This window comes from Anarhichas minor, unplaced genomic scaffold (genome assembly GCF_050575085.1).
Source record: "Anarhichas minor isolate MPS153535 unplaced genomic scaffold, ASM5057508v1 ptg000004l, whole genome shotgun sequence".
Classification (NCBI taxonomy): domain Eukaryota; kingdom Metazoa; phylum Chordata; class Actinopteri; order Perciformes; family Anarhichadidae; genus Anarhichas; species Anarhichas minor.
Window position 1 is genome coordinate 8,455,957 of NW_027466450.1, and position 27,680 is coordinate 8,483,636.

At 40.3% G+C, this 27,680-nt stretch overlaps 1 protein-coding gene across 3 annotated transcripts; it reads right to left on the minus strand.

Annotated features, from left to right (window-relative positions):
* On the minus strand, nucleotides 1-27,483 carry galnt13 (polypeptide N-acetylgalactosaminyltransferase 13). Of its 3 annotated transcripts, none has more exons than XM_076103958.1 (11): nucleotides 27,342-27,483; nucleotides 19,226-19,394; nucleotides 16,783-16,949; nucleotides 16,156-16,363; nucleotides 14,270-14,440; nucleotides 13,430-13,547; nucleotides 12,002-12,182; nucleotides 10,130-10,269; nucleotides 7,936-8,034; nucleotides 7,086-7,220; nucleotides 1-141 (listed from the first exon to the last, which is right to left on the minus strand). In XM_076103958.1, the coding sequence occupies exons 1-11, from the start codon at nucleotides 27,481-27,483 to the stop codon at nucleotides 1-3; spliced, it is 1,671 nt and encodes a 556-aa protein (XP_075960073.1). The 3 variants fall into 3 exon arrangements, with proteins under 3 accessions (XP_075960073.1, XP_075960065.1, XP_075960057.1); XM_076103950.1 differs by lacking the exon at nucleotides 1-141 and adding an exon at nucleotides 3,300-4,377; XM_076103942.1 differs by lacking the exon at nucleotides 1-141 and adding an exon at nucleotides 3,300-4,380.
* Nucleotides 27,484-27,680: the final 197 nt, after the last annotated feature.

Below are 27,680 nucleotides of genomic sequence, written 5' to 3' on the forward strand. Positions count from 1 at the left end.
TCAGACGCTCAGGGTCATGTTACGGAGCAGCCACTGCTGAGCGCGGCTGTCGTTGCAGTCTCTCAGGGTGGGGACCATCTTGTCCTCCTCGGACGGCATGTCCAAACACTGGTTGCTGTTCACATGCAGCAGGGTGAGCCGCTGGAGAGGGAAGGACGAAGACGCAGGTAATTAGATGTAAACACGGCACATACTGACGTACAAACATACACGAATGCTTTCAATGTATTGTCTGTTTTGAGACTTATTTATTGCTGACGCTTTTCAGTTATAATTTCCCTCTATCTGCCTCATTGAGTGTACTTCTGGAGAAAGTTGAATCCACCTGGATGACTGAAATGAACCTTAACAGACGCACTTCCAAATATTGATCTCCCACATTTCACAAAAATACCTTTCGACCCAAGTAAATGGCCAGAGCTTGTTGCACTCAGTAACTGGAGCTGGAGCAAGAAAAAACATTAAGCACATCAATGGAGCAGGATGTTCAAGTCGAGAAAAAGCGAGAGTCGTGCCCTTTATAGAACACAACGTGCACCGAGGTTGCTCGGAAAATTGAGGCTATTGTTGGCGGGGAGACTGTTGTCATGGCCACTTTACAGGTTTTCTCTGTGAATGATTGCTGAGCATCAAAAGCATCAAAATGTTTTACAAATAAGACTAGCTGCACTAAGCAATATTTTGGTTATTTTGGATCAAATGGGTTGATGTAACGAAAAAGGTTTGCTAGCGGCGCTGATACAACTGATAAGCGACACCTTAGTCTGCAGCTTGTGGCCGTTTTCTGTTGCTTCCGGCTCAGTGTGAGTTTTAGTTAAGTGTTGGCAGCCTAATCCGGGGATAAAATGCCAGCAAACATTGGATGCAGAGGTGCAGTCAGGTGGTGGGACAGTAGGAGGAGGCCAAATGTCCAAACCACCTCTTGAAAAGCCTGACCAGCGATATCAGACCAAGATGCTAATATACTTAATTATTAGCAAAACAGAAATGATGGGAAGTCACTGCTTCTCGCATTGTTAATAATGTTCATTTCACCGAAACAAAAGGTTAAAAAAATAGAACTTTAATAGAACACAGCCATTATTTACGTTATTAGTAACATCCGTCTCCCTTCTGTCTGTTAACTCTTCTATCAAACAAACCAGAAAAGTCAGAAGACAGAGCTTAATGTCCAGACTGGAAAAAACTCACCTGTTGTGATGAGCTGAACTCAAGCACCACATGAGCAAGCACCACAGAAATCTATGGCTATCTGCCACAAAGGCTCCGGAGATAGCACTCCCTACTAACAACTGGAAGAGAGCTCTCAATGGCCTTGATTAACCATTTGTGTTCATTGCCTCTGAAGTAACACGCATCCGCAATTTTGCTGCTCACTTGAGTTGCTTCTCTCGTCCTAATGATCCCATGCAGAGAAGTGGAGAAGCTGAAGTTGTTTTTTAAGGAGAAGCAGAAACGCTGCTTAATTAAGAAAACAATGGCAAGAGATAAACTGGGAAAATTATGTTAAAAATAAAATTGTAGACGCTACTAAGACTATGACTGTATCATTTTTTTAACATTCAAAGCTTCTATTGAGGGTTTTAAATGGAACTTTGAATGTCTGTCATATTCTATGACATCGCTCTAAACAGATCAATGATCTTTGATCAAAATCCTCAATTTGAATAAAGCAATTAATCAGTACGTTTTAGTTTTTTTTTAAATAAGTCGTCAGTGCGTTCCTCTGTTTGTGTGAGACAAGCGGGAGAGCAGACAGTGTTAGACAGCAGTGGAAATGTTGTTTTTGAAAGGCTAAAAAGCAACAAATGTAGATTGAAGCTGAATATTTTGTTTGATAAAAACATGTTGTGAATTTTTGGAAATAATAACATCTACCGTTTAAAAAAAAGAAAACTGGCTATTGGACTTTACAGCGCAACATAAAGTATCACAAAAGAAGAGATAACCTTAGTTTCACCTGTCTGCACCAGGTTATCTTGGGAGTCATTTTCAAACTAAACAGCAGTGCACATAAGAGCATCTATAAACACAGTATGCATGCAACATTAAAACATGAGCAGTATTTATCTTGCGATGGAGGAATATTTCTTCATTAAAACAAGATTGTGCTTTGACTGTTGACAGAGGATATTCAGACTAATGAGCACATAGAAACGCTCAGGCCATGTTTGATCTTAAGCTATAAAACACAAGGGCCTGACATTCTCTGCCTGGATACAAAGAAGTGTGTGCACACACACAAACACACACACATCTTTCCTGAAGTATACTTTGCGGACCGCCCTACAGGGCACATTTGTTCAAACAGAACAAGAACAAAGAGAGCATGTGACGTTCGACCTTACACACCTGCCAAAAAACGAAAGAAAAAAAAACAAGCAGCTTGTTAGGTAAAGAATTAGCAAATGAGAAGCAGTATAATCAGCAAGTACTTCTCTTTAAAGGCGTATTCGCACATGGAGCATCTCCGAACTGGAGGTAGATCTAATCTGTCAATCATTAGAACCTGCATGGCTTAGGCAATAATGAGAACAGTGTTTTTTCATTTCATTTCATTCAAAGATCCAAACCCGCTCTAACGGCAGAGATGACAGAAGAGGAGTATAACGGTGGAAGGTGGAAAAACCATTCCACATTTAATAAAAAAATACTAGAAATGGCGAGGTCTTGTCCTTTGCTCGTAATTATTTCATGCCTCCTTTGGGGCTGAGAAAACTCCCATCTCAGCCTCCGAGCTAACCAACTAGCGTCTCCGGAGCAAGTCGCTGAGTGTGTGCACAGCTGAGACCGGCTAATTAAATGAGGACGGTTTCTAACCGCAAGTCCCGGTTGAGGAACATTATCCTTTTGTCACCAAGAAAGCGCAGTGAACTTGCTGAAAGGCACAAGAGTTCCTGTTTGGCGTGATCTTGTGCTGACTCTGGTGATCTAGAGGGCTGGGCTGCTTTTCTTTTTGTGGGAAATACAAAAGCAGCAGATTCCTTTTTTTCTGAAGGCAGAGTCAGGCAACAGCCTTATTTGCTCTAAAGCTGCTCTGCTCTTGTGTACTTGCTCTCCTCTGGTGGTGGCTATACCACGAGGACCTCTGAGTGTGAACAGCAAATCAGGCCATCTAACAGCAGGTCACTCTCCTGCCGCAACTCTGACACACACCAGCAGCCATGGGAGCTCCTTACCCAATTTACCCTGCTTGCACACAAAAACTGTGGCATGCTACAGTGAAATTGCTCTTTAGTTTTTTGAGAGACACAACGGTACAGGACTCTGAGGGGCAAACAGCATATAACTCAGCAGAACGGAATGGGCTATGGAGAAATTGACAGACTGGGAAAAAGCAGAAAAGCAACAACACTGAAATGGACAGAAATACTGAGCCAAAAACAAAACGTTCCCTTACAAAAGTATGTAAATAAGCTGCAGGCCGAGTGGTGAACAGCACTGATAATTGGGATTCATTGGATTTACAATATGTACATGGCACACAGTGCACACAGCTGCTTCAGGCCAATAGGAGAGTGGCCTGAGAGGCCAGGGCCATGAAAGGCAGGTTCACAATGAAGGATCACTTCAAAAGAACTTGCGAACAATGGTAAGCCCGTTTCAATTAGTCCTGTACGTAGATAATCAGCTAAAAATAACACGTCCTTCTGCATCTCGGGCATCATTCACCAGCCGCAGCCAGTCCAGGGGACAGCCGGTGGATTTTCACATCACAATAAAATATTTATGCTGGAAAATAAATGTCAAATGAGATCTAATTTAGCATGAAGACTGGCTAAAGGTCTTGCAGATAGCATATTATACACGGAACCATCTTGATGGGACATTTGTCATTGCTCCGTGTGCCTCTGCCCCCGTCTCCATACGTTCCCCCTGAAAGGTCACCGGTAAAAGCTACTTAGTGCTTCCTAAAACAATTTGCATGCACATTCTGACTGATACCTGAAAGATCAACATCATAACAACAAGCTCTGCATTCATCAGCCCTCACTGACAAAAACAAGAAAAAAAAGAAGAAAAAAAAGAGCTAAAAACGGCTACAAAGGTGCCTACTGAAGGCCGAACAGGTCAAACTAATCTACTTCTAACAATGCTCATGACAAACTACATCACTACTGAGCAGCTACAATGACCACCACCTTCTGCTCTCAGCCTAATTTGTGCTAACCTGCTCACCTCAGGCCCCACAGCTCAGAGAAAATAATCAGTGGGGTTGAAGTAAAGGCGTCTAGCCACTTCCCGACGCGTGTAGTTGTGGAGGATCCAGGCCTGCATGGGGCTTTTGTTACAGGGCTCCACTGTGGGGCCGTAGGTGCCGTCCTCCAGACGGCTGATGGTCAGACATGATTGGGTGATCATGTGGAGGAAGGTGTGCTTCTGCGGCGGGCCGGGATTGAAAGGGACAGATGGTAGTGAAGGTAAGTCCAAGAGTCATTAGTTATTGTTAAATGAATCTGTTCTTCACAGCCAGGTTGTTACAGTTTAATAAGAGGTGATTTATTTTTTTCAATGACAGTTGGACCTAATTCTTGCACACATGTCAGCGTTTATGAAAGACACAGTTTTTAGTTAGGCTTTAAATTCACAGTATGAAACCACATATCTTAACACTGAGCCAAATTTCACCAGGGACAACTACCACATCAATAATTGATAAAAACAGATTTAAAATACAACAATGTATTTATATATCTGTACAATACAGATAATACTAGTTAAAACATATTTTTTCATATACTACAAATGAGTAGGCAATGCACAGCATTTTTGTACTGTACGGATTTTGACATCATTTTTTTGTCTTACGGATGTTTTTATCAATTTATCAAAATAACCAATAAGCAAATGTTTTGATTTGACTAAAATGTATTCGCTTCCTCTTTTGGTTCCACAAACTGTGGCTTTGGTTCTTACCACATCAGAGCGATTGCAATAATGAGTTTCCGATTTGCAAAGAGCATGAAGACAACCCAAATGTAACAAAAATGGCGTTACATCGTCAATGCACAGAATGCTTGCAGGGTGTTACCATGAGAATCTTACCCATCTCTACGTATATTACGTGAAGCCGATATTAGTATAGAGTTGTTGTTGTTGTTCATAATATGTCTCTAATAAACTCAGTGCTGTCAGAGTGCTGGCATTCAAAGTCTTACATTTTGGCAGCTGACCTATTTTGTGGCTGACACAACCTGACAGCTCTCATTTGGTTTAAAAATACAGGAATGAAACTGTTCGTCTACACTAACGCAAAACTTCACATGTACCAAAGTAAAAAGCAGAGCTGGATAAAATCGGCCAATTTTCCCATTTGAACTTAAACTCTGTGTGTGAGTAAGAGTAAGGGAATCCTTTTGACTGCCTCTAACTGGTGTATTCACCTGTGATCGTTGGACAAAGCAGAGTGAACACATAATTATTGTTGGGCTGAAACAGTAGAGCAGGTGAAGAAGAGGTAAGGCTGTCTGTCACGGTTGTGAATGACTACATCAGGAATATGGAGAAGTCAGGTATTCCTGTGAAAGTGAAACTGATGAGCAGATGAAATGTTAATGGCACTGTAGTCACCCAGGTTTCGGTCCCTGTCCATCACACTTGGGCTTAAAATGAACTTGGCCACTGTCAGCTGTGAAACCCCGAATGTTGCTTACAACAGAGTCCAGTCCTCTTAGTTTATGAATTATTCAGTTTTCCATATTAAGAATGCACCCAGAGAACAAAGTGTAATGAAAAGATTTCTCATTGGGTTTGTTCGCTGCTTGATGGAAAGGCCTCCCGGCTTCCTCTCCTTGTCATATCTACATGTCAGCGATAGGACACCTCAATCACTGAGAGATAACACTGTGTTCAGAGTAGTCTTTTCTAACCGTCTCCCAGCGGTTTAAAAGAAAACACATGAATTGTTAATATAAAAGATCCTTTTTGTGTTGTGTAATCCATAATGAGCTTTGAGTTCTGAGTCAGCAGGGCTTGAGGAGAATATTGTTGTTGTCCTAGGCCGGGGATTCAAAATGTCTCTATGCGACATCTGTTTCTGTGTTTCAATGAATAATGTCATTGTAAGAATATTACATCTTGCATAACCAGGAATATTAAGTAAAATGAACCTATGCAGTTTTTTTGGCTTTGTCGGCCATCTAATCTTTGTTTTCATGTTGGTGCTACTATAAATAAACAATGAGTCACTCACACATTTATATGTTGTGTAAATACAGTAGTGTCTTACCAGAGTGCATCTTAGAGGCCATAAGGTCTGTACTGTGCCACACGACATTGCAGAATGCATTGGGATTAGGTTTGTTTTTCAAACTGGCAGGTGTTTCTAAAATGTTGTACACCCAAGTGATTTTAATTATGTGGTGGATTAAATGGCAGAAACAGCACCACAGAATACACCCTCCAGAATGGCCATGCAGTTGAATCAACACGTCTCTAAAAAAGAGGTGTTGATTCAAAAATAATTATCTATAAATATTTTATTCAAGCAGAAATGTTGCGTTAGACTGCATTTGTTTTAGATACATGTACTGCAGTGCATTTTCTTTGCTGACCTTTTTGGTAATGAATAAATAAATATAATTCATTTTAAATAAAACACCCGGCTCAAAATCCATTTCAAAGATTAAACTTCAATCCTCTGCCAAAAATTGATAAACCATAAATCATCTACTCTACTGACACTTACACGGAGATCCGGGGTAAATCACCACACTCGAATCACAGGACTCAAACTATGGAGCAATATTCAGGGGCAATGACTTGAACAGCTTACCTCAAAATCATATTCCCACTTGCCAACATACTAAGTGAAAGAGGAGAGAACATGAGAGGAGAGACACAGATGCTGGGGTGGAGAAAACAACTTCTGTGCAGCTAAAAAAAACGGACACACAGCACCATCTGGTGGCAGCAAAGCAGTACTACCCAAGTCCTCCCCAATGGCACAAACAACAAACCCATCAATCAGCATTTCATCAAAGTCATTTTTCAAAACATCAGGCATCAAGGAAGCAGAGAATGGCCGTCTGCAACAGCAGCCTGGTTATGGATTATTTGGCTGCTACGGGGAATATGAATCCTACCTCGGCGTCGTACTCGAACATCTGATTGCCCTTCATGTGGTGACACTTGAGCATGACGACGGGTCCGTTGAGGCGGGAGACGTCCAGACAGAGGTCGTCCGTCCTAATTTCTTTATCCGCCGTGTAAGAGAACACCTGGAAAACCAGATGTCTCTCTCAGAAGATGGAGCATCAACATCATCGCTAGAAGTGTGTGAAATCAATGTGCTGCAACGTGTCTTTGATGCGAGGATATGGGAATGAGTTGCACATACTTGTTAGTGATTTTATTTAGATTTACAGCCCTCATGGTTTGTGTGGTGCCAAGCCCAATTTAGATGTCATGTACTGTCTAAAATGAGTAGAGCTTTAGTGCTATCTATCCCCTTGACCATGTTTTCCTGTTATCTCAGGGTTACATTGAGATTGTGTCTCGTGTAGTGCAGCTACACACAATGTCCCATAACGAGGAGTAAGTACAATCAAATTCTTGGCACTTCACAATGACCCACAGCATGGAGCCAAATCAAACAAAGGACTTTCGAGACGACAAAAAAAAAAACTTGGCAAAAACCCCCAACTTGAATTTAAATTGAAAATCGGTGGATTGACTAAAAAAGTTGGCAATTCACACACACTTTGCATCCAACCTGATTGAGCTCAAGCTTTCGAGCGAAGGCAAAATCCTAAAGCTCATGTATCCAGGATAAAGAAGCATCAAAGGCTCGGCTTGTTTAATGTTAATCTAAAAGAGATTTATTCTACATTCCACTGACAAAAGAAATGCTTCTAAAAGCATGTGTTCATAGCACATTGTGTGCACATAGTTTAAAAAGCAGAATCCAGACCACAAACAATACATATTCATCACCTGGTTTCCACCCATGCCGTGACAGTTGAAAAAGCCAACTTTCTCGTTCTCCTTTCTCCCCATGTTGTCCACGCACTGGTTGGTCTCAACATTTCTGATCTACAGGCAGAAAAATGAGAAGGAAAACAAATAATTCTAAGTTACTTTAACTCTGATTTGAAATTAACTTCCGGTCTCTAGATGGGCTAATTTCAAACTCATTAGCAACTGTAACCAAACAGAAGCCAGTCAGATCCTGCTCTATCTTTCTCATTAAAAGTTAATCATCTCTTTTACGACCCCCCCTTTTCTCTGGTAGTTTTCATGAATGTCCTTTTTTTTCATTGCTACTATTTCCGTTTTGGTATAATGTGATCTTTTGATGATAGACTCTGTGTGTGTTCTACGGAAAGTGAAGCGGAAACTTACTTTCCACACATTTGAAGCGGTCGAAAAAAACCTGACATTTACAGCCAATGTAATCCCAAAATAATCAAACTAGTGATTTACTTTCAAACTGCAATCATGAAAAACGCACGTTTTTCACCATGTTTTTCTGCCAGGGTCCATGATCTGATTCCATAAGAATTTAACGATACTTGATAAAATCTTTAAAGCTAAAGCTGAAGTTGGTCAAATAAACAAATAGTCGTTCGACAGAATATTAATCTGTAACTATTTTTTGATGATCGTATTGGTCATTTTAGAAGCAAAATGCCAAACATGTGCTGGTTCCAGTTTCTTAAATGTGAGGAATTGAGGCTTTACTTTCTCATATATCATTGTAACCTGATTATATGATGATGCCTCCTTGGCCTCTTGGAAATTGCAGGCATTTCTTTACTATTTCAGAGACAAAATTATTAATCAACAAAATAATTATGATTATAATCGTTATTTGAAGCCCTAAAAATCCTCTATATAACATTAATTGTGCCACCAAATTGTGTTAATTCAGATTCTACCCATTATCTTCGCTTCTAAAGATAAATGGATGAAAAGGGACCTGACTGCTCAGCCTGAGTAACCCCTACCGCTGACTTCACAGTCAACTCAGTGGGGCTGATACATTCAACTTATACATTCACGGAGATAAAACTGAGCTTGCTCTATACGTCGCCTGAGCAACTTATTATGCCAATCACGCAGGAACAGAACGGCGTTCATAATTAAGTGATATAAAACCTAATGGTTTCAGCTGTTTAAGAAATGCTGACTGTGTGTTATGGAGGATGATAATCAGTCGGGAGAGGTCTGCTTTAGGGGAAGATGGGAGTTGAAGTGCTGCAGTGGCTACAGAAAGAGAGAGAGAGAGAGAGAGAATCAGCTTGTACTGCAGTACAGCAGAGCAGCACAGATTAAAATCCTCTCATCCTCAGCTGCATGAATGTTGGAGGATTACAGGCTCATTTCACCAGTTCTTCAGCTGACATTATGGCTATCGTACAGACAGCACACTGCATGTCAGTGCTGACTTTAGGCCATGCTGTCGACACGGCGCCATGGGCATCAGGAGGCAAATTCAGGTCACTCAAAAACTTTTCTGTGTGAAGGGAAACTAACAAATAAAAAGGAACTAAAACTTATGTTATCTTGAAAACAATTAGCCATGAGTTCTCACGGTTTAGCTGCAAATTATCGCGCAATTCCCACAATCCCCTTTCTAATTTCTAAAGGAACTACTTTGTATGTTCCATCTCTGCTTATTAAAGCGATCGTCTGATGAAAAATGACCTCTGTTTTTTTTCAGATTTGTAGAAAAGGGGAATACATATTTTTCACAACAAACTGCAGAACTTGCTGGGTAACAATTTACAACCCTGTTTGAGTGGGACTCTGACTTATATTTGCACTTTCTTGTCTTTAATAATTAATTTTTGAACAACACAAATCTTTGCCATGAGACTGTGTAGAATGTATACATGAGCCTTATCTCAGCTACCCAGCATTCATAGCAGAACTGTGTAAACATCAATACTGACATCCCCTTGTTTGTTTATCCTACGCGTTCAATACGAACAGTTGGGAATGTTTGTTTTTATCTCGTTTCGCCCAGCTTTTGCTGGATTCTGAGATTTATCTCGCAGCGATATTATCTTTCTGAAAACGCAAGCCCAGAAGCTACAAGGACATATCTGACTGAATGCAGAGGAAGGCAGCCTGCATCTATCATTTAGCTGCATTATGGGAGATCAGAGTACGAGAAAGCTCATACTTCACCAAGTGAGTAGTATCTTCTTGGGATCTGGGAGTCTGGGTAGATGTTCTCTAGATACCAGGAAAACGGTTTGCACTTCAAGGCCTCACGGAGGTCTTTACGGGAAGAAACGTCTCCGTAGTCCACCCGCATCACGCCTACAGATGAAATGTCAAGACAGGGATTCAGATATATAATCATCAGTCAGTGTTTATCTTATTATTTACATGTTTTAATTCAGAAAATAGAAGAACAGGCGCGATGGCCTGCACCACCAAGACTAAACACCAGAGGGACCCTTTATAAAAAAACAACACTTTGCCACCTTACCTGAAAATATAGCCTGTGTGGGTGGTCAGAGACGGATCTTCTATACATAAACACACAGAAATCACCTCATTTCTGCAAACGAGGGCACGTGAGGAAACTAAGTCAAATCCAATTTAAATAAGACAGCTCCTTCAGAAATGCACAAATGCAACAATTGTGGCAAACTGTGTGCCATGATGCATGTTATTTTAGCCAACATGGAGACTGCATAATGTATCAGCCTCGATGCAACTGAAGACTGAGGAAGGATTAGACAGCGACCGGGCACAGGCACTTACAAACACATTAGGCAGATGGTTTCTCCCCAGAATGCCTCTTAAGGACTCATAACTTGCATGTAGATAGATCCAGGGTGGTCATTTATCATGAAAGAGTGTGATTGCAATAAGGGAAATACAATACAAACACGTAAGCATGGTGTATTCATCCATGAAACAGGAGCCCGACAGTGCAAACAGCACCTTCTGTAACACCTACAAGGTTTTACACTAAACTGGGAAACAGAAATTTCAAGCTGGCAGATAAAAGCTAAGTGCTGAAGGCCATTCTTCCTCCTCTGGTTCTCCAGTTCCCCTTCTATCTTTCCCTCTCTCTGTTGACTCTGAGCATCCCATGTAGCAAATGATGAATAACCTCTTTGATCTTCAAATCACCCGTGCACATGAGGGACGAGGAGGAAGATGCACTTTTAATAGGATCACTAGATGCCACTCCCAAACTCAGCCTGTGTGCGACACACTGTGTTCCTCTGTGCCAATAAGTGAGGTCTGGCAGCAGCGTCGCCCAGATCATTCTCCCTAATGTCCTGGAGGAACAGACGGTCATTGCGGGGCCACAATACGCAGAAAGATTCATCCATCACGACCGCGGCTCCGTCTGCACACCTGCCTGTGGGAGAATCCTGCACGACTGTGTGGAGGAGAAGGTCTCAATTTTAGCCATGAGATCGGCAGATTACTGATGATCCCTCATAGGTTAGCTGGCGTCTAAATCACTTAACCAGAGATTTCCGGGACACTGCTGTCTGCTAAAGGGTAATCACAATTACAAGTCGACAGCTGGAGAGGTACTCATCTCTCAATCTGCACTGTACCTATTGTTCTAGTTTGTCTGTGTTTGAGCTTTGTCTAAGAGAAGTCCGTGTTGGAGAGGAAACCATCTTTGACAATTTTCTTTAACTCGGATTTTCAGAGGAGCAGTTAAAAATGTGTCTGAAAGAAGAAATTAATGAATCCGTTTGGAAATGACAAATGCAGCATATAAATCCAATGTGAGGGGGAGTGAAAGGAGAAATATAAATTCTTAAATGAGCAAGATAAAAGTCCCATGTCAGACAATAAAAGAATCAAAGAGCAGACTTTTCCTTTTCACAGCAATTTGCTAATTCAGCGAGCACATGAGTGGCAAAGAGGGGCAAATGTCTATTAAATCCCTGACTGTACTATACATTCCCGGAAACTTTAAAAAACATGCAGAATTCATGTTAGAACTGTCGTCCACGTGTGACACTACTATTCCAGAGGCAGAAAGATGCAGCCAGACAGTGGCTCAGCTCTGTACCTGGTGATATGATATAGAAGAAATCTTTGAAATCGTCCATCCAGACTTCGGCCAGGCGCCTGTTGTTTTTGTTGATGACTTGGCCCGTTCCTCCGGGGAAACTGTACGGGGTGGCCTTCCGGAAAACATGGCCCACGTGTGAACATGTTACTATTTCCAACGAGCCACCGCACTGCCAGATCTGCAGACACAAACACACAATGGAGCTTCATATAGCGTGGGGCACGAAAGCAGACAAATACATTCGATGCAAACTGAACACTTCCCCTATTTGATCGTGCCTCGCTCCTTGATCCTCAGGTAACACAGACACATTACGACGCTCCTAATCTGCAAGCAAAGAGGCTTAAGCAAAGAAACAAGAAACCATATTCTTCCCAAATACCTATATTTCATGTGTTTTCTTATTCAAAATCTAGTCATGATAAGAGTGGATGTGTATCAACTGTAGACCTGATTAAGAAAGAAAGTTATTCTTGTGTTTCATCATTCATAAAGAGGTTCCTTTGGATAATCTCTAATTTCCCTTTTAACCTCCATTGTATAGTCCAGGAGACAGAGGGGGTCTTAAGCCTGGACTTTATTTAGAAAGATTTCACCGCTGCCTGTTGTCTTTCAGCAATAAACATGGTTTATTGTCTATTGTGTCATTTCTATTCAGTCACACGTGAAGCTGCAAATCAATCACTGTGCTATTAGATGTGAGCTAATAATAACATACTGACATGGGACAATAATAACTATCCTGGGAAAAATAATTGTGATTCATGATATTATCCAGATAATCATCGAACTATGCTTAAAACTCTTAAAATGGCACTAAAAAAAATACTGTAATTGCATTTAGTTAAGAAACAAAAACATGTATTACAGATATGTAGGACACACTGTGAAAAACAAACCTCCTGCATAAATAAAGGATACATGCATTTTAAAATAGCAACATTGTGTGTCTGTTCTTCCTTACATGATAATTCCTGATTTTCTTTTTTTTTTAATGAGGCTCTATTTTACACTTCTCTATCATAATAGTGAACTCTTTTTGAAGTCACTCCTGTGACGATATTGTGAGTCTTTCTATCGCAATCAGCAATAAAATCCCATATTGTCCCATAAAATGTTTTCCTTTTCCCCTCAAAACATGAAAGGACATTCTAAGCAGAACTAAATAATGATGTATTTTTTCTTTTGAGAGGTAAGGACATCTCATTTCACTAAACTATTTCTATGATTCCTCTTTCCTTGCATTTTTCCCTTGGATCCCTCACTTGAATCTTAAGGGGAAGTGACTACGATTCGATCAAAAGATGCAAGTGAGGTAAACATGGATGCATTAAAGGGAGACGGCATGTACCAGTTGACATCAACCAACTCTGGGGACATGATAACATCAAGATACTGTAGCATCCTCCCCGGTCTGTCACTCACTCGAAAAGACATTTCCAGGTTTTCTCCGCCCCAAATATCCATCCCTGGATCGTAGCTTCCTATTTCTTCAAAGTATGATTTGTGTATAGAGAATAATCCTCCTGCCATGGTGGGAGTCCTGCAAGAAAAGCAAAACAATCCTTTTGTAATATGACTTCTCTTTTTGCTCTATTTATTAGTACCTTAGTGTAACTCTAAGGAACATTCAGAATATAATAAAAGACCAATTTGTTTGACAATTTGAAACAAAGCCTCAGAGGGGCGATTACTTTCATCTTTTAATTCATTCTATGTTAAAGTCGGCCCTTAATTAAGGATGTTGTTTGTTGCTGGGAGTGATTTGCATACAGATGACAAAGTGTGCTTGGCTTTGTGTAGCCCCATAAAAAGGCAACTGTCAGTAGAGTTTCTGCTTTTCTATTTTTGAAATAAATGAGCTCATATCACTTGGGCTTCAAAGGAGCACGATCACAACTACCAGGATGCTATTTAGGCAGTTGTTTTTCATCAGTGGGATACACAGAGGAAAAACCATCTATTTATATCAGCAAGATAAAAATGGCACTTTTCATGAGAGGAGTTTGGGAGGAGAAATCTAACTATCCACGTCTCCACTGTAGCCGGCTGCCATCACAGATAAACCCACTTTTAGTTTAGATGAGAAACTGAGAACTAACATCAGTTTGAACTTACAAATATGTCTCTTCAACTTTTTTTTTTGTATTCGACCTCCTCTTTCTTAATTCTTAATCAAAATACATTACACAAGTGGACAGTTAGTCACGCATTCCTCTGAATGATCTAGATTTAGCATTAAAAGAGGACGTTTTATTTGCGTACTTGACAGGCAGAGTTCTGTCCCCCTTGCGTCGATCCATCTCCCTCTGGGGAACTGGGTACCAGCGGAAATTCAGCTTCCAGTTGAATCCACCATAGGTCATGTCTGAGCCTGCCATGTATTCAAACGTCTCGTCGCTGATGACATCGATGATAGGGCACACCACTGCTGACCTGAAAGACACAACACAAGAAGACACGAGAAAAATACAGTGTAAGATTCAATGCTTATTTAAAAAGATACAATACATACAAGAAAGGGAAATCAAATCAGGTAATGGTTCGTATTTTAAAGGTAATGGAAGCCAAGTGTTGATCTCAAATTACTATTTCTATTATGGATTATTCTGTAGATTTTTTATTTATCATAATGGACAGAAAAGCTGGAGGATTTTCAATCAGCTGGATGTTTACTTCAATCACTTGTCGATTAATCGCCAAAATACAACAATGACAATGAAAAGTCAAAGTGGAGCAGAGAATAAATGGTAAATGAACAACTAGCATTCATACAGCACCTATCTAGTCTTCTGACCCCCTAATGTAGTTGAGATGCTTTAGCATCAATACAAAAATCTGCATCTGGGAGAATCCCCCAAAAGTAGCTGTGGCATTATTAAAATAGCTTTCAAGCATTTGTTAAGTCTTATTAATTCTGCATAGATTATCACAGACAAAGGTAGAGTACTATTACTAGTATAGGAGGAACAATACTGCTAGTTTAGTCTGTCAGCTATATTTTAGCTACTAGGTTGGCTCCAGTCAGAAGGGTATCTTAACCAAAAAAGGGCCAGGCTGCTAGCATATAAAAGTAAATAGCAAAGTCTGTCCTTCAAAACAGGTCTAATGAGCACTTTTACTCACCTTTGCATTAGGGACATTTTTCAATATTATTGTAAATTTCAAGTGTAACTGTATCATGATAATATAATAATATATTGCACGTTGTATTTACAACTGAGCAAAATTTGCTTCTTTTTTTTAAACATAATCAATTGCATTTTGAATACATTTGCCATGAGGTCATAGTGTTATCTCAAAATTTGAAAAAATGTTTCAAACCCGATGTCAACCAGCCCTTTCAGCCTTTCTTTAGGTCTACCAAAACAACCTGTATCATCAATCATGAGAACTTGCAGTCAACACACTGTGTACTTTCTTTCTGCGCCATCTCATCAGTCTGCACCCATACTTATAGACATACATCTGCAGCAGCATTCAGTAAAGGTGTAATGGCTCCATGATATAATAGTCTCAGTCATATGATACTGATTTCTTCCTGAGGGACAATTAATGTGTCTGACCTCAGATATGAGATAGATCATTGTCCACCCATGTCACTCTCACAAATACACCTTGTGTTTTCTTTAAAAGGGAAGTTAAAAAAAAAATCCTGAAATAATAGCTCAATGCTCTGATGAATAACACCTTCTCACTTTAAATGAAAAGAAATCCCATTCGTGTCTAAGAATGTCCTTATTCACTTTCATCTTGACTTAACCAGCGTCTAGGTTTTAGCACAAAAATGAAGCTAGAGTAATTGGAGCTTTTCCTCTGAGGCAGCAGCAGAAGCAGACGACGCAGAATGATCATCTTCTCCTATCAGCAGCGTCAGGCTCCAACAGTGTATTCATAACTGATAGTTTGCTGTCCCATCAATATTCAGACAGAGCTTTGGCTCAAGCACTCGATGACGCAACTTCAGTGAAATGTGATAATGCCAGCGTTATTAAAGCGTGTTTCATGACTGAACAGGCAAAAGATTAAAGTGATGGAAAATGAGAAGATCATGAGCGCCCAAAGAGTAGAATCCAGTCCTTGTTTCGTATCAGTTCTGAAATGTCATTATTAAAATTGAAACATTCAGTGTGGTCTATTTTGGCTCCTACCTGTCCTCTTTGATGCGCGCCAGCAGGGGCTCCAGCCAGCCGACAGTACACTCGCAGTGAGCGTCCAGGAAGGTGATGACCTGCCCTTTGGTGGCGGCAGCCCCCCTCAACCTGGCTCTGATTAGACCCGAACGCTGCTCCATCCTCAGGATCCTCACTGGCACCTCCAGAGTCCGCGCATAGTTCTCCAGCTTCTTCTTCAGGAAGTCTGAAACAAAACAACAGACATTTCAGCAAAGGTGCACTTGTAGAGCAATGAAATTCAACAGAGCTGAAAGAATGTGTCACTTGATTGAAACACGACTTAAATGATTAATTTTTGATAATTCTTGTAATTTTCTAACAGATTTTTTTGTCAAAATCTAAATTTAAAATCTTTGGGTTTAAACTGTTGGTCGGGCAAAACAAGAAATCTAAATATGTCAACTTGGGCTCTGTGAAAGTATTATTACGATCACTACTATCACTATTTTCTGATATATGTAAACCAAATGATTAATGTATTAATCGAGAATATAATCAAGCTATATTCCAAGCTCAGAGTTTGTCTCCCGTATCGTTCACATTGATCGTCAGCCTATTCTAGCTCAAAATGTACGTTAAACCTGTGAGTGTAGACTTTCTAACCTCGCTCGCTGGCATCGTCGACCAGCACAATCTCCACCAGCAAATGTCTGGGAGAGCGGTTGATGACACTGTGAACTGTCCGCAGCAAGGTGCTCCACGCCTCGTTGTGAAACACGATGACAATGCTGGTGTTTGGCAGCTCATCCGGATACAGCTTGGTCTTACAGCTGATGGAGCGACAGTGAAAACAAGATGAAATCAGTAAAGTAGAATTGAACAAAGCAAAAGTCAAACCCACGCGTATTGCTGAGCTACAGGTATAAGGAAGGTTAATATAAAGCCCCGTCTAGTTATGACTTCTCGTGAAAAATCGCATATCTATTGTTTAAGTTTTGAGTCGATGACAATTCCACTTTCATTTGAACAGCTTCTAGATGAAAAACAGTTACTCATCTGTAGTCATCTAAGCAGCCCTTACATTCATGTCAGGTCCTCTTGTGGGGGTCCCAACCCTCAGGTTTGGAACCACTGTTTTAGAGTACTAACAGATTGTTATAATAATAATTAACTATAACTATAACCCCATTTCATCTTGAGTTGTTGTTAAGTAAAAGAAACTAATAAAATGTAACATTCTTGGTCACATATTATCCTTTAATCACGTAGAATCCCACACATTTGCTGCTTGTAGCTTCTTTGAATATGAATGTTTTGAAATTACATTTTATAGACTATATAATTCATTCAGTCTACTAAATAAGAAATCATTTGTAGCAGCTAAACTAAACTAAACCATGACTAATGTAATACCTGAACATAATCATTTGTATCCTTAGACCTTAACCTTAAACATACCCGGTCTAAATATATTGGTCTAAGTGGTCCTCTACACCCACAGCTCATTATATTATATGAAAAGTGTCTGAGAGGAGAGTGTGTCTCACTGCTATCAAATGCTGCTGTCAGAGCAGAAACATTGTCATATGAGATTCACTGACAAATATCTCCAAAGAAAGTAAAGAAAGTAAAACCGGCGTTGGCAGCTATGTCAGCACGTCCGCTTGACGGCTGTCTGTCAAAAGCCAAAGAGTGAGAATGTGGCAAACTTGGGGCGGCGGCGGCGTGGATGATGTTGAATAAAGAATGAGCTGCATTACAGAAGAAGTGGAGGAGGTGGACGGCCAGGGCAGGAGGAGGGGTGGTGGGAGGTGACGGAGGGTGAAAGAAGCCATCGGAGCAGACAGCATTGCTAGTTCAGTCCTGTCTATTCAAAGTGACAGCGCTGACTGACACAACTAGGCCAGGAGGTTGCCTTCAAGACAAAATGTTACTGCCGTTCACAGGCGACGACTGGCCATTCTGCATGGCTCCGGATAATTTCACGACACAGCAGGATACATTTTTGCAAAGCTAAGCTGTGTTCTGTAATAAAACTGCTGTAATATTTATATTGAGAGAAGGATGTAGCCATAATAGACAGAAAAAATGTTGCAATCAGCTGAATGTTCACTTTTTCTTAGTAAAATAGGTCTTGTTTTGCACTATGCAGGCAAATTTATCTTTAAATTTGCAACGCCACATTGCCGAAAGTCTTAAGAGTTGCCGTTTTCTTGGTATAGGTAAGATTTGCATAAAAAGCTGCGTAGCGTAGGTGTGAAAAAAGACGTTCTTGTGGCCTATTTCTCGATGTGTGTCTGACTGGCACAGCCTTTGGCATATACTTAATGAAAATGCTGTGGAGAACTTGTGTTCAGTTGGAATATTTAAACATGAATCACTTGGATAATGTCTCCGCAAGAGGCGAAAGCCGGTGCATATCAGCCGCCCGAGACGAACGCGTGCTCGTGTTTTCACAAATTGCTCCTCGGATTTTCATTAAGTGCTCGAGTAGATCTTGAGTGACAGTAAACAAAACCTCAGTCCCATTCTAATGCCAGGCCTAATGTACACACTTGAGGGATCTGATTCTGCATTGAAACCGTGCCCATAATTAGAGATGTCTTTTCACATTAGATAAAGTTATTAAGACCAATAAAATATAATGGACTCAACAAACAGTCTAGAAATTACTTTAATCATCTGAATAACATTGCTTTGACAGTTTAGAGCATTTTATCTGCATCACTGTCTTCAACCCTGTTGAGACTCTTTTGACAAGAGAACGAATCCCTGCTGCCTTGCTGAGGCATCCAGCACATTTGTCTGAATACTGGAACAGTTTCTAGTGAACCTGGCACACAAGCCTGCATACATTAAGGAGTGAAATCCCTAGAAATAAAGACGAAAGAAGGCGAAAGCATCAGCCGAAATGTCAGCTTTTTGATATAGAAACATCAGCGCCTTGCAATGTGTGACTGTTATGAAGTGTACTAAAGTTTGCAGGCAGCGGAGGAGCAGGGCGAGGACTATGTAATGCTGCTGTGTTGAGAAGCAGATGTGTGCGCGTGAAGGTGTTAAAAGAGTGTGATTCACAGCATGCATCTGGAAGACCCTCAAAGCTTACCCATCCAACCTCACATCTGGCAGACTCCTGTTGAGTGCGATCATGTCGCTGGCCATCAGGTTGAACTGGTTGATCTTAAATAGCTCCTTCATTTTCTCCTGGTTGTCCTTGGGGATGTTTACTGCCTTGCCCATCTCACCCGGACCCTCATGGCTCCGAGATATCACCGCTGTAACATAGCAGAGGCAAAACAAAAGGGTGTCTGATGAGAAATCAACCCCCTTTTTTGTATTATTCTCACTATACGGAGGTAAGAAGTAATGTCAAACTGCATTGTACAATAAATCACTTTGTATATATAGTCTATTCTTGCTCAGGAAACCATTGGAGAGAAGAACTGCTTTGGTACAAAAGCCCACTAAATTACAAATGCTCCACATCTCCTGTCTAAATGAAAGCACTGACTGACCTTGCTGAACCCAGTCTGTTGGCTGTGCGCCCTGTTCTAATCATTGGAGAGAGATAAAAACAGTTGTGGTGGTTTTTCCAAGAACTCAAAGAAGTAAGAGTGCAAAAGCTGAATAAAAAAACATGATAAATATAGTGCTGTTTTGACAATAAATTATGCCATAATAAGGGAAAATGATCCACATTATAGATATATCTTAGAAATATACTTCTTTGATCATTTATATCATATATAATCTGCTGTTCTGAGGCAAAAAGTCTGTCTCTTATCTTTTTTTAAATTCTAAATTGCTCCATGACAAAGGGAATGAACTACAGATAAATTCTGAGAGATCCCTTTTTTTTATTGAAAGCATTGTGCAGGGTTTATTATCCGACTCTTCAGGCGGAGGAGAGTGCAGCAAAGCATGCTAGTTCTATCTCGTTGCACTCGGTAAAGTGTAATGTTCTATACTGGTAAAAAGCCAGCGCATATAGACTGCAAGTACCGAACGTGTGTGTTTTAAGATACAAATGAATGTACTGGCAGCATGTACTGTATACAGGATGTGCTGATATGAAAAGTATGTTGTACTCCCTTCAATAACACATACAGACAATGTGAGTGCATTCTCACAAAGGGAGCTTCAGCTCTCACCTGGTTGCTGTGGCTCTGGCTAACTGGGTATTAAGCACTGCACAATCTGTGAGCTATATATCATTTTAATCTATTAGGAGGTCTTGAATTCTGAGATTTGGGAGAACGTAAAGCAAAAGCCTTTCCAGGAGCTAGTACTGGTCTTCTTTACTATTCGCTGCTACAGTCTGATGCCTGCAAAACGTCAGCATTGCTGCTGCTGCTGCACAGAGTCAGCTCCCTTCACCAATGGTAAATAACCTCCCACAGATTTATGACTGTGCCCTCTTTAATAATCTCCCAGAGCAGAGGCAGTGATTTCCATAAAAGGAGGACACACAGTTCACATTAGCTGCACGGTCCCAGGTTAAGAGGATTCCCTACGACCCCTCGTGGAGATCTGCTGGATTGTTAACCTCGACTGATCTTGGTCTTTTGTTTATGGTGCTGCTGACACTCTCCATTTTGGAAACAGGCTTAAATCTGATGGACAAAGCTGAAGAGCAGAGCTGGATGATTGAACAAAGTGTTCATCAAACACATGCTCGGCCTCTCCAATCCATCAGTCTATAGGTACGGATAAACACAGGATATGATTTTTTAAGAAAAATCCTACAGACTAGTTTAAAAGTGTAAATTTATAGAGACAGTATTTCAATCTGACAATGAAAGTGGATTACTGAAAGATGTGTGTAATATCAGATGTAAACAAGAACCGCAAAGAGCAGAATACTTTGTTTTTTGTAGGAGACAGTCTTCTGGCCTTGAAATAAGGCCAACTGTCATTCCCGCTTTACCACTGAATTATTTTTTACAACTTGAATTTTGTCGGACTGATTAATAATTCTCAAGCATGGATAAACCCCCCCCCTGCTGTGTTTGTTGTGAAGTCACCTGTCCCTCCGCAGATGGATCATTAGTTCAATCTGGGACACTTATTTATATAAAATAAATCATAATATAATCATAAACAAGTAATTTGTTTATTTATTATGGATCCCTGTGATCTGGGGAATAACATTAAATAGCACTGGGAACTGGCTAATGGCATTTGTTTTAAGATGGAACGGAACAGGATGAAACAAAAACATATGATTGATTGACGCTTCACTGCGTCATTGGAGCGCGGAGAAATGTTGAGCTCAACTTTGATTTATAGCGCGTCATGTCCGTCACACAGCGACAAGTGTGGAGCCTGAGTTTGTAGCTTCACATCGCCGGCTTCCATTGACAATGACTTGTAGCCTGTTCTTCCTAATTCTGTGAACACAGCATTAGTAAGATCAGAGGTTTATGCTATTTAGGGAAGATAAGTGAGAAAGATTTCTGCGTAGTAATCCTTTAAACATTGACAAAGCACATTATTTGATCATTTCCATTGATGTGTACTGACACATCAATGGAAGTTAGTTATGTACCTCTTTTCACTCTTTATCTACGCTAGCTGCATGGCTCTAAACTAGATATCAGCATGTTAGCACCGTCATTGTGATCATGTTAGCAGGCTGACTTTAGCATTTAGCTCAAAGCACTGCTGTGCCTTAGTATAGCCAGAGCCGCTAGCATAGCTGCAGACTCTCAGCCTTGTTTTGACTAAAGTATGTATTATTTGTGGCTTTTGGTGTGTATTTCATGTCACAGATGAAACAGTTCAGTGAGGGGGACACATCAAGGATCTCCTACCTGCAAGAAAGGTTTTGTTTTCAAGCCTTTAACTTCATTTCTTCAGTATTCGTATACCAAATGTTAGCATAGGCCTATTTACGCTGCATTAGGCAGCCAGTTATATTATTTGTAAGAGCTAATTGACAACTTAACTCCCTCATTATGACTGTAAACCATTCAGATAAGTCAGAGCGAATACATATAAAATCTAGAAATAGTCACATGAATCTGGTTTTCTTAGGAACACACATATCAGAGGAGCCTTAGGAAACAAACTATGTGGTATTTTCAAGCCGGACACAATCTCCGCCTGACACGGAGCATTCACTATAAAAGATGGCCGCGATCATCTGGGAAGAAAACAGTGGCTCCGTCTGTCCTCGGGTCAATCAATGTAATTCAATGTCCCTGCCTACAGCCTTATCCCAAGCAATTACAGTGAAAAGGTTCCCCTCACACTTGCAGGTAATGAGTCTTCTGAGAAACAATCACTCATATTTCAGTGCTGAACAAAAATATAGTGCCACATGTCTCTCTGTCAACATGTCCATTATGTGATTCATTAGCTCGTAATTCTGACAAATTAGCAATGCATGTGCAACTCTCTCCAAACGTTTGTCATATATGGTATATGTTAGCCTTCTCTATCTAATGTTTCATTATTTAAATGTCTCGTGAGAGCTCAGCTGGATTCTTTGATCCCAGATTTCTCTTGTCAAGGTGCACTCAAGACATGAATCTGCATACAGATTGTCCTTGTAGCTCTTTTCATTCTCATTTACTTTACAGGAAAGGGTCTGTGGTGCACAGTTGGAGGCTCCATCGCAAGCGTCACTCTCTTTCCTTCATACTTTACCTCACCTCTTCCCTCTGCTGCACCGCTCCGCTTTCTTCCTGCGAGTCTGACCCAGCTGGCATTACATTATATATCAGAAAAGCTCCCGTTGAACACAAAACCACAGCAGGCCATGAACAAAACGCCCTGCAGAGTACGGCCTCGCTCTCCTGATTTGCAGGGATGCACCGATATCGGTCCGGACGTAATTAGCTGGGTCAGATATCGGTGACAATGGGGCCAATCTATTCAATTCAACTGTTCAATGTTTAACTACTTCATTATATAGTGGAATCTTATTTGCTGTGTGAGTTTGGACCAAATTCTAGCTACATTTAAATCACTTAAGCTCCTTTTCATTTTCACCAAGTTGCTGGTGAATTATCATTTCTAACAATAAATAATAATAATAATTGAATAACAATTCAATAAATGTATTTATTTGTTATTGTACGGTATCTGCAGATACCCAAAGCCCAGGTATCACTATCGGGACTGAATAAGTCGGATCGGTGCCTCCCTACTGATGCGCACCTTCACTGCAACATGCTGTCTTTGTACACAACTCCAAGTGAGGTGATGCTCACATAAAGATCAGAGATTCACGGCTATAGGATCAGAAGATGTGTATGACTTGCAAGTGTAATACCTGCAAAAGTATGAGTGCCCGGAGGGGAGGAAATTCAAAAGAATAATTTACAGTTAGAATTATATTTTTGTCTAAAAAAGCTAAAAGTATAGCATTCTGCAAAACACCATGTGGTGTCTTCTCACCTCAGCTCTGTGTGCTATTGCTATTACAAAATGCTCAAAATGATTTATTTGATAAATTGTTTGTTTTCACTGTTCTCGATGAATGAACACATCTAGTAGTAACACTACAGTTAAAGTTTTTTATATATATACGTATATCTATATAGATATAGATAGATATATTTACATATGTGCTGCAACGCTAAACATAGATGCAGTGGTTTACAGCAGAGACACAGCAATCCAGCACCAACAGTCACTGAATTACATTTAATTTTCATAAATATCAGACTCTTTAAGGGGCTGATTGTGATTAAAAAAATTTAAAAAACTGAGTTCTATCTATTTCTGTGCCTTGCAGTGATGCAACACACTGTCAATTCAATATGTTGAAAATGTAAAATTATATTAAATGTCCATTAACCAATCAACTTTCAGTCAGTTGATCAGTAGATGGTCTTGTCTCCATCTCTGAAACGCTTCACCGATATCATCAGACTGTCTTGTTGATAAGTCTGTCTTCCTTTTTAAGGTTGCTTTGCCATGTAGCGAGCGTTTTCTTGCACAATATTCCGCCGTTGAATCAGGAGTTTCTGTATTTGCAGAACCGCCAATTGGAACGCCCTCTCTCTGACATGACCTGTGATTGACCAAAGTCTCTAATCACCGGCTAGATTCTCTAAAGCCTGAAAACAGAGCCAAGAGGAGGTGCAGAAGTCATTCTCTCAGACCACTTGAATTATAATATGGTGATTATGGAATTGTTGCCCAATGATGCTAAAAATATACTGCCTACGCTAGCTTTAATGCTCACAGTCACTGTAGCTGTCTCAGGGTAGATCTCCACAAATCTCAAGCCAGCTTATTAAAACATGCACATTTGAAGTGGGCAAAAAATTGCAAAACAGACTGATTGTATAAATTCCTACTAAATGTAGTCAATAATGGAAATCAAAACCGAAGGACCAACTAGAAAGTTTAGTAGGTGAATTTCTCTAAAGCTGCGTCTAAACTAAAAGATCAACTCCACTGATAACTTCTGTATTTAAGCTTTTTTTTGCTCTGTAGAGAGCGTCCTTAAGTGTGAGAAAATAACAACGATGATGGATCTCAGATTGGGATTTAGAAAAGAAACAGAAAGCTTATTTCATGAACTGTCGGCGTGGAGTATTCTTTTCTTTAATCTGTGTCCCCCAAGGTCCACCCATTGTATGGAAGGGCAGTGCTAAATCAGCTACAGTGTGGTGCAAAAAAGAACGGAAGACTTCACATAAACCTGCTGCTGACAAGAACCTGTGGTGACGAAAGTCTATGCAGCATTCTTTCCTTTCCATATTATTATATTACTCTACCTTAGTTTGTCAAACAAAACGTAAAACCTTACATAAACATAATGGGCTGGTCATAAAGTTAATTATTGTCAAACTGAAAAACACTGATCTGAGGAGTGCATGCACTAAACAGGAACTTAAGGCAGACATTCTTTAAAAGGTTATTATCAGCCTGGTAATGACCCGTGTGGGATCACGGCCCCCCCTTGTCTAAAATGGATGCAATGGAGTAGAAGCTGACTGCAAACCATGACGTCAAACTATAGATTTGTACAACTCGTATTACAGTAAGTAAAGTAAGTACAGTAAGTACATTTTTAGCCTCTTGCAGCTCATTGTATTGGTTTAACGGCACCATATATACTGTATGGTACAGTCAGAGCCACCATAATCAACAAATTGGCAAACGATTGGCAAACGTTTCCAGCAAGAAAGCTTAAGCAAATGACAGACAGATAAAGTTAAGTTACTGACTCCAGATACTTTCCTCATGAGTTGGTGAAGACCAAAAAACAAAGAGTAAATGATAAACGAACATTAGTCAGGTGGCCTGAAAGATTATTTAAATGAAAGCTGACTACAACCAGCTCTCCGTCTTCTGCATGTGTAGATACTTGTGTAGAAACTTTTTGCAAACAGGTACGCCATCACTGTCCGTCACTTTGTTTGAATTTTTCTTTTTTCTCCCCAGTGGCCAAATATTTAATAATGCACCTTAAGGATTCCATTCTCTTTGACTAAACAAGCATTAAAGGTGCTGTATACAAGATTGGGAGCATTTTGCTTGGCTTTCAACATGGCGACGGCTGAGCCAGTGGCTCACAGCTAACAGGGCAAACAAACAACCCAGTTCGGCACGCATGTAATCTCGTAAAATGTAGCTTTGGCGAGAATAAATCCAGCTGTTTGAAGGAGATGTTTTCACAACAACATAAACATATATTAGAGATGAATTATGACCTGTTTACAATACCTCTAAACAGCATATAATACATCATTTAAACTGCTAATGACAAGATTTGTTTTAATCAATTAAAATACAATCTTTTATTTCCTAATAATCTGAACTGTGTGTTTTCATAGAGGAACACTATAGATGACTGTAACAAAGTAAAAGGATGCAGGTTTCACTGACTTCAGAGCGGTTGAAATTATTTTTGGGACAAATGGAGCCTTGTAGACCAACTGCTATAATCAACCAACAAAGGGATCTGTATCTTCCAATATGGATCATCAATGATCGGCGATTAGTATCGTCAGCAAAAAAACAAAGTTATAATTGCTCCCTTTTTTCTTTTGTGCTGATCCGATATTTGATCCAATCCGTGACTCTGATCCGTGACATTACTCCACTATATTTACATAGCAAATAGTTGTTTGCTGCTATATTAATGTATAAAATGTAGCGCCTTTAACTGAATAGTAATCAGAGTAACCTAACAGAAAAGCTTCAGAAATAATCAGTTTGGGGTAAATTGATTCAATCAAAAATTTTAAATGTGAATCTGGCTCTTTAATTTGGGGCAGAACAAATAGGATTTAAACACCTGCAATGTTACAGAAAACCAGTGTCGCCTAAAAAAATGTCATCCCTCCACTCTTTTACTGAGCAAATCATCATATTTAAGCTATTACATAAGCAAAGTAACTCCAATGTAACATTAGACTTTGGTATGGTAATCAGTCTCAGTAGCTGGCAGCTCTGCCTCATTCAACCTTAAAAGCAGCTTAGCGAGCCTCTTAGAAACCTGCTTACTGCAGGGCATGTGAGGAAATGAACTCTAAAGAGGTACTGTGGTTTAGGTTGATCTCTGAAACATACCCAAACTAACGCGCACACAGAGATTGTTTCAAGGTTACAGTGCATCAGTGGTGGGCCGTCAGGGTCAGCAAAGCCTTCTCAGAATCACAAAGTTATAGCCATTTTATAATTTAATAATTTTTCATAAATGTATTCTAATTATTTTTCCCATTAGCTTATTTTCTAATTGCACAGCTACTGTCTTCCTCAGTTGCTCTGCAGCCTGCAGCGCTGCTTCCAGTGCAGCTTGTTTTAAGGACAGCTTTTGTCCAGTCAGATTTCGCCCCTGTTGCTCTATGTAAGAAGAGAGGCCCGAGGCCCGCTTGGAAGCCTTTGCAGTTTAAGTAAACGGGGGACGATATTGTTGATTGTCATAGTCTTCAACCAATCAGATCTTTAGTTTGACATGTTGGGCGTATTCTTTGACATGTCAGAGCTGTCTAGGTGGCCTACAAGTACGTCAGCATTAACGTGCAGCGTGATTGGTCAGTGGGCTATCATCACTCAAAGCAGTTTCAGACCAACTCCCTTCAATATATCCCAAATGGAAATGGACTCGATTTTCTCCCTTCGGTATTTTAACCTAAACATCTGCTAAAGCCAAGAATTAACATTTAAACTTGCTCTCAGACATCTTCAAATTCACTCACTGTAAACCCCTTTTGTTTCCTTACCACTCTTTTCATGAAGGGAAACAGAATACTCACCTCGCAGGGCCGGGAGCAGCGAGCGGTCTTTCCTATCATCACATTTGTTACACTCGCTGAAGTAGAGCAGCAAGAACACATCCACCAGCACCCACACTAAAGAGGTGGTCAGCACCACCTTACAGTAGGCAAACCGTCGCATCACCTCCCCGGGACGTCAGCCAGGAAATGGAGGGTCACAGCGAGTGCTCAGGAGTGCTCAGCCTGCTGATGAGGCGTTTCAACTCTGGAGACTGGGTGAGGAAACAGGGAGGAGACAGAGCAGGTGTGACCAAGAGGCGTCATCCTAAAAGAGAGAGAAAACACTGAGTGAGAAGGTGGAATTCTAAATCGAATGAC